Source organism: Ranitomeya variabilis, chromosome 4, assembly GCF_051348905.1.
Source record: "Ranitomeya variabilis isolate aRanVar5 chromosome 4, aRanVar5.hap1, whole genome shotgun sequence".
NCBI classification, from domain to species: domain Eukaryota; kingdom Metazoa; phylum Chordata; class Amphibia; order Anura; family Dendrobatidae; genus Ranitomeya; species Ranitomeya variabilis.
In genome coordinates this window covers 78,705,988-78,719,263 of record NC_135235.1, presented here as the reverse complement: position 1 = coordinate 78,719,263, position 13,276 = coordinate 78,705,988, and the positions used below count along the sequence as shown (strand labels likewise).

The window sequence follows — 13,276 nt, the reverse complement described above, 5'->3', positions numbered from 1 at the left end:
TTAGCCTTTGCAGCAATAAAAATTACTATTGGACAACCTCAAAAAGAGGCTGTAGCCCCTTCACTTGCCTGCCTCACCTGAGAATAGTTATTTAAAGTTAATCCTGATATGTCTGTGCCCATCGCTGCGCAATGTGGCTCATAGCCCTCCATGTGCTGGGAGCCATGTTTGAAGCCAAGGGCCACATTCAAGTTCTGACCTGCTTACAAGCATATGTCCCAACCTTTATAAGAAATCATATATTGAGAATATTACTATTTAAAAGTATTGTGCCACAACTCAATGCTCATATCTTGTCCTCAGGGAACCTATCAAATGTTCTTCTAAAATGTACACTATTATTTACTGTATAAATATATCCAACCAGTAATTGCAGAATGCTGTGATTAAGTATTTTACTGCTTCTGTATCACCGATCTGTATAGATTATCTTACACTATTAATATATTATAATAGAAAAATCAATAGAACTACGATTATGCCTAAAACACTGGTCTACAAAAAAATAATTTCTGGCATGGACTTTAAGAACAGTTTTAGACTAATTTGAGGGTGCTGAATTCAAATCACGTTTTTGCGCTACAGGTATATAGCCCATTTTCAAGAATTCCATGATAAATATAAGTAGTGTATGAAAAGTGCCGGTTTATATGGTTCACTAAGGTAAATTTAGTTTTTATTTAGTCTCCCAATAAATGTGAGATTATCTTTGTTTTCTTTGAACATGCATAATTCCCATTTGTTATGATAACACCCTTGTTTTCTGCGCTACTGGGACAGTAGAGCTACAGCAGAGCATTCGGTGAAAACTGAATGGCCTCAGTGACAGAGTTTGGCATCTGGTGATAAGAATGTCATCCATGATCCTCTAGTGGATAGGAAGGACATTGTCTTTCCTCCCTTACACATAAAACTTGGATTGATGAAGCAGTTCGTCAAAGCTCTCAATCACAGTGGAGAATGCTTTAACTATATATGTTTAACTTTTCCTGGTCTTAGTGAAGAGAAGAAAAGGGCTGCAATATTTGATGGACCTCAAATAAGAACACTTATGAGAGACCCAAATTTTATCACATCAATGAATGAGACAGAAGAAAGAGCTCGGAATGCATTTTGTAATGTGGTGCAGAATTTTCTAGGGAATAAGAAAGCAGACAACTATGAAGAGATTGTGGAAGAGCTACTAATGAGTCTGCGAAATCTTGGATGGAGAATGAGGATCAAGATTCAGTCTTTACACAGCCATTTGGACTTTTTTTCCAGAGAGAGGGGATGTGAGCGAGGAACAAGGGGAGCGTTTTCATCAGGACATTAAAACAATGGAAGAACGGTATCAAGGCCGGTGGGACTCACATATGATGGCTGACTATTGCTGGAGCTTGATGAGACAACCCAGAAGCTGTACATCACAGATCAGCCAAGAAAAGAAAGTTAAAATAACTGCAATTTGCCATTCATCTGTGTGCCATATATATATATATATGTTTTTATGTTTTGTAGCTTAATTCTGTCAGTGTATTTGATTTGCTGTACATAGACTTTGTAATCTTTGCTATTCCTTGAATAAAAATATACAATGTAGTATCGAAAATCATGTGTTTTTATCATAAAACATCAGGAGTAATTTTCATCAAAAATTGAAAATATCTTGAAATCCTGACGTGATAGCCAAAAACGGAGTTCATATTCATAATCAGCAGCCAAAATTGACTTAAAATATGTTTTAAAACCTTTTGCCAGAAAAATTGCGTTGACCAGTGTAATTAAAGAGAGTTGGTCATCAGCCTTTTCCTAGCTGTGCAATCTTAGGGCATTATCCGGTAGGGTGTGAGAATCTGATTCCAGCAGTGTGTTACTTACTGGACTGCTTTGTGTAGTTTTGATAAAATCAGTTTTATCAGCAGGAGATTATCACTGGAGAACTAGTAAAGCTGCTGCTAGGTAGTCAATCATAGTCTCATGAGTTTTGTATAACCCTGCCCTGCATTAATTGGCAGCTTTCTGTGTCAACAGTGCATAGGCAAAAAGCTGCCAATCAGTGATGGGAGTGGGTTATACAGAGCTCAACATTCAGAGAACTGGTAGATCTGCAGCAGATAAAACTGTGATTTTATCAAAATAACAGCAAGCAGTTCAGTAAATGACACATTGCTCGAAACATGTTCCTGCATTATGCTTCTTTCAGATGGGTTAGCAAAAACCTGGTGACAGATTCCCTTTAAGCAATGAACACTTGGCAGAATACAATCATTGCACAGCATGCAAGAAACTTCATAATTTAATAATGCCCATAATTGACAACTTCAACTCTCATATCTGAAAGATATCTGGAACATCTTGTTAGGCATCACTTACAAAAATGTTCCTTTTACTTATGTGCTACTTTGACCTGGACACAAATATATGATTTCAGATTTACTGGTGCCAATGTAATTATTAGTGTACATTTAGGTAACTGGTAATGTGCAGCACAGAGCCATATAACTGCACGCTGCTTTTGATGTGGATTTAGCATAATCATGATTTTAACTCTACATGTACATTACAAAAAAATATATACTAATGTTTCACTCAGCTGCTCCATTGCCCCCCCCCCCATTAATATGTATCCTCAATGCAACAGCTGAATTCAATATGTCTTTTGAGGTGATTTACCTTTTAATGGGGGCATCTCTGATTCTCAGACAGTTCCCAATCACTACTGTAGCTGTATATATGAAAATGTCTTTTTTCTGAGGTGTTTGATGTAACTTACAAACACTGAAATTCTTCAAGGATTAACTTTTATTCAACAGCGTCACATATACTGAGGAGGCAGGACTAGTCTGGAGGCGCATCTCTTCTCCCAGAATAGTCCTACCTGGGATCTAATCACACCTCCTTCGTCATGATTGACAGTCTACATAATGTGTATCCCACAAGAGGGAGTGTGTAAGGGGTTGGTGCGACCACTATAAATTGCTCATTTATGCCTTGAATGCATAGTGGCAGGTGGGGAGTTTGACTGGGGCAGTACACCTGTTACACCGTAATGCAAGTGTCCTAAGGTGAGCTCAGGGAGGCCAAAACCTTCCGTTGAGCAGAAGGGAGACCACCGTTTGGTGCTTTTTCTCTATGCATGTCAGTGTCTCATGTGTAAATGGAATTTAGAGAAAGCCTTAAAAAGGAAGACATTAGTGATGAGCGAACGTGTTCACTCGAACCTGGTGTTCGATCGGACATTAGGGCGTTCGAAGGTGTTCGGTATTCGGCCGAACATCTCGCGGTACTCGAGTGAAATCTCGTTTTTGTTTTTCTCATTTTTGGCGGTTTTTCAAGGAGCCAATCATGTTAGGTGAGCCTTCTAAGCTACTAGCATGACGTAGGGACATGTACAAGACGAGAGCAGTGAGTGGCTGGCCAGATCAGGTGACCTGACCAGCCAATAGACTGCTTTCATTATGTTCGGCGCTTTCAGCCATTTGCAGTGTGAAAGAGCATAGGGACAGACGTGCTGGGGGGACTGGGAATTGATAGGGACTAGAGCAGGGACAAAGACCAGAATTAATCAGGCAGGCAGGGTGCAGAAATCAACAGCCCTTCTCAGGGCTAATCTACGTTTACTACTACTAGTCCTCTCTTGTATTTGCTGGCTAGCTGTGTGGCAGCTGGGACCAGGAGTGCAGCGGCCGCCATCTTAGCTGCGCACTCACTGTCTCAGTGCCAAGTCTCAATCTCAGTCTCCAAGTCAATCTTTATAGGCATTGGGCATTAGGCAGGGATCGTGTGTGCATTAGGCTGGGCTTTATAGTGCGGCGTCCGCCATTTTGGGCGAACGCCACACTATTAGAATATCGGCTGCTGGATGTTCCTCAGACTCCATTTAGCCTCCAGCACACGCTGTCTGTAACCTCATTTGTGCTGCTGTCTGGGACTTGTAGTGCCTCAGACTCCAGCACACGCTGTAACCTCATTTGTGCTGCTGTCTGGGACTTGTAGTGCCTCAGACTCCAGCACACGCTGTAACCTCATTTGTGCTGCTGTCTGGGACTTGTAGTGCCTCAGACTCCGTAGAGTGGTACAGCACACGCTGTCACCTCATTTAATAATAATAATATTAATTAATAACGATAATTAATAAATTAAAAAAGGAAATATTTGCGGCCTAAAAATAAAACCGCATAAGATATAAAAATGCATTTTTGAGTGATACAGATATACCACACCTGGCCCAAAAATATTTGTTTAGCGTACACATAAGCGCAGTGTACAGAATACGCAATTCTGCCACATATATAGTATATATATATATAGTATAGAATACCCTACATTCTAATCCAAGGTTTTGTGTGTCCAAAAAACCGCATTAGATAAAAATTGCATTTTTATAGCACGCCATATCTAATAGTTAAAGAAATAAAGGGTATTTGATGTGAAGAAATACCACAAATATAAACACAGTTTTATATCTGTTACTGGTACCCAAGTTTTGTGGTTCAAAAATACGCTCTGTATTTAGTGACTAGGCCTGTTGCCAGATTTGTGCACGCCATATCTAATAGTTAAAGAAATAAAGGGTATTTGATGTGAAGAAATACCACAAATATAAACACAGTTTTATATCTGTTACTGGTACCCAAGTTTTGTGGTTCAAAAATACGCTCTGTATTTAGTGACTAGGCCTGTTGCCAGATTTGTGCACGCCATATCTAATAGTTAAAGAAATAAAGGGTATTTGATGTGAAGAAATACCACAAATATAAACACAGTTTTATATCTGTTACTGGTACCCAAGTTTTGTGGTTCAAAAATACGCTCTGTATTTAGTGACTAGGCCTGTTGCCAGATTTGTGCACGCCATATCTAATAGTTAAAGAAATAAAGGGTATTTGATGTGAAGAAATACCACAAATATAAACACAGTTTTATATCTGTTACTGGTACCCAAGTTTTGTGGTTCAAAAATACGCTCTGTATTTAGTGACTAGGCCTGTTGCCAGATTTGTGCACGCCATATCTAATAGTTAAAGAAATAAAGGGTATTTGATGTGAAGAAATACCACAAATATAAACACAGTTTTATATCTGTTACTGGTACCCAAGTTTTGTGGTCCAAAAATAAGCTCTGTATTTAGTGACTAGGCCTGTGGCCAGTTTTGTGCACGCCATATCTAATAGTTACATAAAGAAGGGGTATTTGATCTGAAGAAATACCACAAATATAAAACACAGTTTTATATCTGTTACTGATACACATCAGTTTGCTGTAAACCAAGGTTTGGTTGCATAAAATACGCTCTTTACCGAATAGTCCTTTTTGCAACACGCAATATATCCTCTGTTTGGACAAATAGAGTGTATTTCACCTTCATAACTAGCTTTTCTAGCATAACCTTTACAATGGTGAACCCCAGGGGTAAGGGACGAGGACGAGGACGTGGTCGTGGGCGTCAAAGTGAGGTTGCAGGCAGAGGCCGTAGTCCTGGGCAGGGTGACACAGTACCTGCTTCTGATGGAGCACTGGAACGCCGCAGAGTACCCTTTTCTAGGTTCCTGTCCCAATTTACAGTGTCACGTGGCACACCCCTATTGGATCCCCAGCAGTGCGAACAGGTGATCAACTGGATAGCGGATAATGCATCCAGTAGTTTATCCACCGCCCAGTCTTCCACGCAGTCCACCAACGCTAGCCAAGGGAGTGGACCTCAGGATCTTTCAGCTCAACCTCCTCCCGCCCAGCCTGGCCCCTCCTTGGAAATTAGTGATTCAAATCCTGCATACTCCCAGGAACTGTTTTCCCAACCCTTCCTAGATTCACAAAGCACTGATGAGCAGCAACCTGACCAGTGGGTCTGTCCCGATGCCCAAAATAGAGAGCTTTCCCAGTCTGTGGGTGATGAAAGTGGGGATTTACAAATAGTCTGTGGAGAGGTGTCTGAGGATGAGACATGGGTGTCAGACAGTGAGGTGCTTGTCAGTGCAGTAATTCCCAGGGGGGAGCAGGCTGATGAATGGGAGGAGGAGGAGCCGGTGGATGATGAGGTGACTGACCCCAGCTGGGTTGTTAGGCCTAGTCAAGAGAGTGCTTCGGAGGGGGAGGCAAGTGTAACATCAGAAAACGTTGCAAGAGGTAGACGTGCGACCAGAGGGAGAGGCAGGGCCAGAGTAATTTCATCAGACAGAGGTTCAACAAGTGAACCAGTTTGGTCGAGGCCTCGGTGTTCTAAAGTCTGGAGCTTCTTTAAAGAAAGTGAGGAGGACCGACGGACTGTGTTGTGCAACCTGTGCCACACCAAGCTCAGTAGGGGAGCCACCACTAGCAACCTAAGCACTACCAGCATGCGCAGGCATATGAGTGCTAAACACCCAACTCATTGGAATCAAGGCCGTTCACCTCCTTCTGGTCGCACCGCTGCTCCTTCCCCTGTGTCACATGCTGGCTCTGCCGGTAACTCCCCAGCCCAGGAGCCCGGCACCAGCGACTCCCGCCATGCAACCACCCCTGCACCTTCACCATCCCCCCCACAATCCACCAATGTGTCCCAGCGCAGTGTTCAGCTGTCTTTGCATGAAACATTTGAGCGCAAGCGCAAATATGCCTCCACCCACCCACATGCACAGGCCTTAAATGTCCACGTCTCCAAACTCCTGAGTTTGGAGATGCTGCCCTACAGGCTGGTGGAGACGGAGGCATTCCGCAACCTGATGGCGGTGGCTGCCCCTCGCTACTCCGTCCCAAGCCGCCACTATTTTTCTCGATGTGCCGTCTGTTGTGAAATTGGATTCTGGGCTCCCCCGGTGGCCACTTGTGGAATTGTACTTGTGTGCATCATCCCCTCTGTTCACCTGCTCCTATCAGGATGTGGGAGTCGCTATATAACCTTGCTCCTCTGTCAGTTTCATGCCGGTCAACAATGTAATCAGAAGCCTTCTGTGCATGTTCCTGCTACTAGACAACTCCTAGCTAAGTTGGACTTTTGTCCTTGTGTGTTTTTGCATTTTGTTCCTGTTCACAGCTGCTGTTTCGTTACTGTGTCTGGAAAGCTCTTGTGAGCGGAAATTGCCACTCTGGTGTTATGAGTTAATGCTAGAGTCTTAAAGTAATTTCTGGATGGTGTTTTGATAGGGTTTTCTGCTGACCATGAAAGTGCCCTTTCTGTCTTCATGCTATCTAGTAAGCGGACCTCGATTTTGCTAAACCTATTTTCATACTACGTTTGTCATTTCATCTAAAATCACCGCCAATATATGTGGGGGCCTCTGTCTGCCTTTTGGGAAAATTTCTCTAGAGGTGAGCCAGGACTGTCTTTTCCTCTGCTAGGATTAGGTAGTTCTCCGGCTGGCGCTGGGCATCTAGGGATAAAAAACGTAGGCATGCTACCCGGCCACTTCTAGTTGTGCGGCAGGTTTAGTTCATGGTCAGTATAGTTTCCATCTTCCAAGAGCTAGTTCTCATATATGCTGGGCTATGTTCTCTCGCCATTGAGAATCATGACAGTTTGACTGGCCCAAAAAAGGGTTAAATTACTGGCTGAGAAAGGAGAGAAAAAAGAAGTCTGCTACAATTTTATTTTTTTTTTTTCCCTCTAGTTCTGAGTGTGCTCTTAATTGAATCATTTGCTAGTCTGCCTATACTGCAGCCTTCCTCTCTTTCTCTCCTTCTAATCCTTGAATGGCTCTGTGTTCACCTGTTTCAAATGGATCTTCAGAGTGTAGCTACAGGTTTGAATAATCTCGCCACAAAGGTACAAAATTTGCAAGATTTTGTTGTTCATGCACCTATGTCTGAGCCTAGAATTCCTTTGCCTGAATTCTTCTCGGGGAATAGATCTCACTTTCAAAATTTTAAAAATAATTGCAAATTGTTTTTGTCCCTGAAGTCTCGCTCTGCCGGAGACCCTGCACAGCAGGTCAGGATTGTAATTTCCTTGCTCCGGGGCGACCCTCAGGACTGGGCTTTTGCATTGGCACCAGGGGATCCTGCGTTGCTCAATGTGGATGCGTTTTTTCTGGCCTTGGGGTTGCTTTATGAGGAACCTCATTTAGAGCTTCAGGCGGAAAAGGCCTTGATGTCCTTGTCTCAGGGGCAAGATGAAGCTGAAATATACTGCCAAAAATTCCGCAAATGGTCTGTGCTTACTCAGTGGAATGAGTGCGCCCTGGCGGCGATTTTCAGAGAAGGTCTCTCTGATGCCATTAAGGATGTTATGGTGGGGTTCCCTGTGCCTGCGAGTCTGAATGAGTCCATGACGATGGCTATTCAGATCGATAGGCGTCTGCGGGAGCGCAAACCTGTGCACCATTTGGCGGTGTCTACTGAGAAAACGCCAGAAAATATGCAATGTGATAGAATTCTGTCCAGAAGCGAGCGGCAGAATTTTAGACGAAAAAATGGGTTGTGCTTCTATTGTGGTGATTCAACTCATGTTATATCAGCATGCTTTAAGCGTACTAAGAAGCCTGACAAGTCTGTTTCAATTAGCACTTTACAGTCTAAGTTTATTCTATCTGTGACCCTGATTTGTTCTTTGTCATCTATTACCGCGGACGCCTATGTCGACTCTGGCGCTGCTTTGAGTCTTATGGATTGGTCCTTTGCCAAACGCTGTGGGTATGATTTGGAGCCATTGGAGGCTCCGATACCTCTGAAAGGGATTGACTCCACCCCTTTGGCTAGTAATAAACCACAATACTGGACACAAGTGACTATGCGTGTTAATCCGGATCACCAGGAGGTTATTCGCTTTCTGGTGCTGTATAATCTACATGATGTTTTGGTGCTGGGATTGCCATGGCTGCAATCTCATAACCCAGTCCTCGACTGGAGAGCTATGTCTGTGTTAAGCTGGGGATGTAAAGGAACTCATGGGGACGTACCTTTGGTTTCCATTTCATCATCTATTCCCTCTGAGATTCCTGAATTCTTGTCTGACTTTCGTGACGTTTTTGAAGAACCCAAGGTTGGTTCACTACCTCCGCACCGGGAGTGCGATTGTGCCATAGACTTGATCCCGGGTAGTAAATACCCTAAGGGTCGTTTATTTAATCTGTCTGTGCCTGAACACACGGCTATGCGAGAATATATAAAGGAGTCCTTGGAAAAGGGACATATTCGTCCTTCGTCATCTCCCTTAGGAGCCGGTTTTTTCTTTGTGTCTAAGAAAGACGGCTCTTTGAGGCCGTGTATTGATTATCGACTTTTGAATAAAATCACGGTTAAATATCAATATCCGTTACCACTGCTTACTGATTTGTTTGCTCGTATAAAGGGGGCCAAGTGGTTCTCTAAGATTGATCTCCGTGGGGCGTATAATTTGGTGCGAATCAAGCAGGGGGATGAGTGGAAAACCGCATTTAATACGCCCGAGGGCCATTTTGAGTATTTGGTGATGCCTTTTGGTCTTTCAAATGCCCCTTCAGTCTTCCAGTCCTTTATGCATGACATTTTCCGCGATTATTTGGATAAATTTATGATTGTGTATCTGGATGATATTCTGATTTTTTCGGATGACTGGGACTCTCATGTCCAGCAGGTCAGGAGGGTTTTTCAGGTTTTGCGGTCTAATTCCTTGTGTGTGAAGGGTTCTAAGTGTGTTTTTGGGGTTCAAAAGATTTCCTTCTTGGGATACATTTTTTCCCCCTCTTCCATCGAGATGGATCCTGTCAAGGTTCAGGCTATTGGTGATTGGACGCAACCCTCTTCTCTTAAGAGTCTTCAGAAATTTTTGGGCTTTGCTAACTTTTATCGTCGATTTATTGCTGGTTTTTCTGATGTTGTAAAACCATTGACTGATTTGACTAAGAAGGGTGCTGATGTTGCTGATTGGTCCCCTGATGCTGTGGAGGCCTTTCGGGAGCTCAAGCGCCGCTTTTCTTCCGCCCCAGTGTTGCGTCAGCCTGATGTTGCTCTTCCTTTTCAGGTTGAGGTCGACGCTTCTGAAATCGGAGCTGGGGCGGTGTTGTCGCAGAGAAGTTCCGACTGCTCCGTGATGAGACCTTGTGCCTTTTTTTCCCGTAAATTTTCGCCCGCCGAGCGGAATTATGATATTGGGAATCGGGAGCTTTTGGCCATGAAGTGGGCTTTTGAGGAGTGGCGTCACTGGCTTGAGGGGGCCAGACATCAGGTGGTGGTATTGACTGACCACAAAAATTTAATTTACCTTGAGTCTGCCAGGCGCCTGAATCCTAGACAGGCGCGCTGGTCGTTGTTTTTCTCTCGGTTTAATTTTGTGGTGTCTTACCTACCGGGTTCTAAGAATGTTAAGGCGGATGCCCTTTCTAGGAGTTTTGAGCCTGACTCCCCTGGTAATTCTGAGCCCACAGGTATCCTTAAAGATGGAGTGATATTGTCTGCCGTTTCTCCAGACCTGCGGCGGGCCTTGCAGGAGTTTCAGGCGGATAGACCTGATCGTTGCCCACCTGGTAGACTGTTTGTTCCTGATGATTGGACCAGTAGAGTCATCTCTGAGGTTCATTCTTCTGCGTTGGCAGGTCATCCTGGAATCTTTGGTACCAGGGATTTGGTGGCAAGGTCCTTCTGGTGGCCTTCCCTGTCACGAGATGTGCGAGGCTTTGTGCAGTCTTGTGACGTTTGTGCTCGGGCCAAGCCTTGTTGTTCTCGGGCTAGTGGATTGTTGTTACCCTTGCCTATCCCGAAGAGGCCTTGGACGCACATCTCGATGGATTTTATTTCGGATCTGCCTGTTTCTCAGAAGATGTCTGTCATCTGGGTGGTGTGTGACCGTTTCTCTAAAATGGTCCATCTGGTTCCCTTGCCTAAGTTGCCTTCTTCTTCCGAGTTGGTTCCTCTGTTTTTTCAAAATGTTGTTCGTTTGCATGGTATTCCGGAGAATATCGTTTCTGACAGAGGGACCCAATTCGTGTCTAGATTTTGGCGGGCATTCTGTGCTAGGATGGGCATAGATTTGTCTTTTTCGTCTGCTTTCCATCCTCAGACTAATGGCCAGACCGAGCGGACTAATCAGACCTTGGAGACATATTTGAGGTGTTTTGTGTCTGCGGATCAGGATGATTGGGTTGCTTTTTTGCCTTTGGCGGAGTTCGCCCTCAATAATCGGGCCAGCTCTGCCACCTTGGTGTCCCCGTTTTTCTGTAATTCGGGGTTTCATCCTCGATTTTCCTCCGGTCAAGTGGAATCTTCGGATTGTCCTGGAGTGGATGCTGTGGTGGAGAGGTTGCATCAGATTTGGGGGCAGGTGGTGGACAATTTGAAGTTGTCCCAGGAGAAGACTCAGCTTTTTGCCAACCGCCGTCGTCGTGTTGGTCCTCGGCTTTGTGTTGGGGACTTGGTGTGGTTGTCTTCTCGTTTTGTCCCTATGAGGGTTTCTTCTCCTAAGTTTAAGCCTCGGTTCATCGGCCCGTACAAGATATTGGAGATTCTTAACCCTGTGTCCTTCCGTTTGGACCTCCCTGCATCCTTTTCGATTCATAATGTTTTTCATCGGTCATTGTTGCGCAGGTATGAGGTACCGGCTGTGCCTTCCGTTGAGCCTCCTGCTCCGGTGTTGGTTGAGGGTGAGTTGGAGTACGTTGTGGAAAAGATCTTAGACTCTCGTGTTTCCAGACGGAAACTCCAGTATCTGGTCAAATGGAAGGGATACGGTCAGGAGGATAATTCTTGGGTCACTGCCTCTGATGTTCATGCCTCCGATCTTGTCCGTACCTTTCATAGGGCTCATCCTGATCGCCCTGGTGGTTCTGGTGAGGGTTCGGTGCCCCCTCCTTGAGGGGGGGGGTACTGTTGTGAAGTTGGATTCTGGGCTCCCCCGGTGGCCACTTGTGGAATTGTACTTGTGTGCATCATCCCCTCTGTTCACCTGCTCCTATCAGGATGTGGGAGTCGCTATATAACCTTGCTCCTCTGTCAGTTTCATGCCGGTCAACAATGTAATCAGAAGCCTTCTGTGCATGTTCCTGCTACTAGACAACTCCTAGCTAAGTTGGACTTTTGTCCTTGTGTGTTTTTGCATTTTGTTCCTGTTCACAGCTGCTGTTTCGTTACTGTGTCTGGAAAGCTCTTGTGAGCGGAAATTGCCACTCTGGTGTTATGAGTTAATGCTAGAGTCTTAAAGTAATTTCTGGATGGTGTTTTGATAGGGTTTTCTGCTGACCATGAAAGTGCCCTTTCTGTCTTCATGCTATCTAGTAAGCGGACCTCGATTTTGCTAAACCTATTTTCATACTACGTTTGTCATTTCATCTAAAATCACCGCCAATATATGTGGGGGCCTCTGTCTGCCTTTTGGGAAAATTTCTCTAGAGGTGAGCCAGGACTGTCTTTTCCTCTGCTAGGATTAGGTAGTTCTCCGGCTGGCGCTGGGCATCTAGGGATAAAAAACGTAGGCATGCTACCCGGCCACTTCTAGTTGTGCGGCAGGTTTAGTTCATGGTCAGTATAGTTTCCATCTTCCAAGAGCTAGTTCTCATATATGCTGGGCTATGTTCTCTCGCCATTGAGAATCATGACAGCCGTCCCAGCACTACACCAGCACGTGTCTCAGAACATCAACCGTGCCCTGACCAACGCGGTTACAGAAAAGGTCCACTTAACCACGGACACGTGGACCAGTGCTGGGGGGCAGGGACACTATATCTCCCTGACGGCACATTGGATTAATTTGGTTGAGGCTGGGACAGAGTCTGAACCGGGGTCAGCTCATGTGTTGCCCACACCCAGGATTGCGGGGCCTACCTCGGTGACTGTTTCCCAGGATTACTATACTTCTCCCCCCTCCTCCTCCTCCTCCTCCTCCTCCTCCACAAACACCACTTGTAAATTTCCATCCGTGGACACGCCACCTTCAGTCGGCAGCTGCAGTCGCAGCAGGACCGCAGTGGGCAAGCGCCAGCAGGCGGTGCTAAAACTGCTGAGCTTAGGTGACAAGAGGCACACTGCCCAGGAGCTGTTACAGGGCATGACGGCTCAGACGGATCTTTGGCTGGCGCCGCTGAACCTGAAAGCAGGCATGGTCATGTGTGACAACGGGCGTAATCTGGTGGCGGCTCTGCAACTGGGCAGACTCACACACGTTCCATGCCTTGCCCACGTGTTCAATCTGGTGGTTCAGCGGTTCCTCAAGACCTACCCCAATCTGTCAGATTTGCTCAACAAGGTGAGACGCATCTGTGCCCATTTCAGCAAATCCACCACTGATGCTGCCACCCTGAGGGCAGTGCAACGGCGCTTACAACTGCCAGCTCACCGACTGTTGTGCGACGTGCCAACGAGATGGAATTCCACCCTACACATGTTAAACAGGGTTTACCAGCAGCGCAG

The 13,276-nt window shown here is 45.1% G+C and overlaps 1 protein-coding gene across 3 annotated transcripts in view; it reads right to left on the bottom strand.

The window, feature by feature from the left end:
- Window positions 1-13,276, bottom strand: part of TMEM26 (transmembrane protein 26) — a 159,009-nt gene that overhangs the window by 60,955 nt on the left and 84,778 nt on the right. Inside the window, exon 1 of one of the 3 annotated variants that reach the window (XM_077258784.1) lies at window positions 3,204-3,284. The exons of the other annotated variants lie outside the window; for them this stretch is intronic. Coding sequence (XP_077114899.1) covers window positions 3,204-3,259 — 56 coding nt within the window. The 5' untranslated portion in view covers window positions 3,260-3,284. Of the gene's footprint in view, window positions 1-3,203; window positions 3,285-13,276 lie in introns of those variants that run through there. 3 annotated transcript variants of the gene reach the window in all.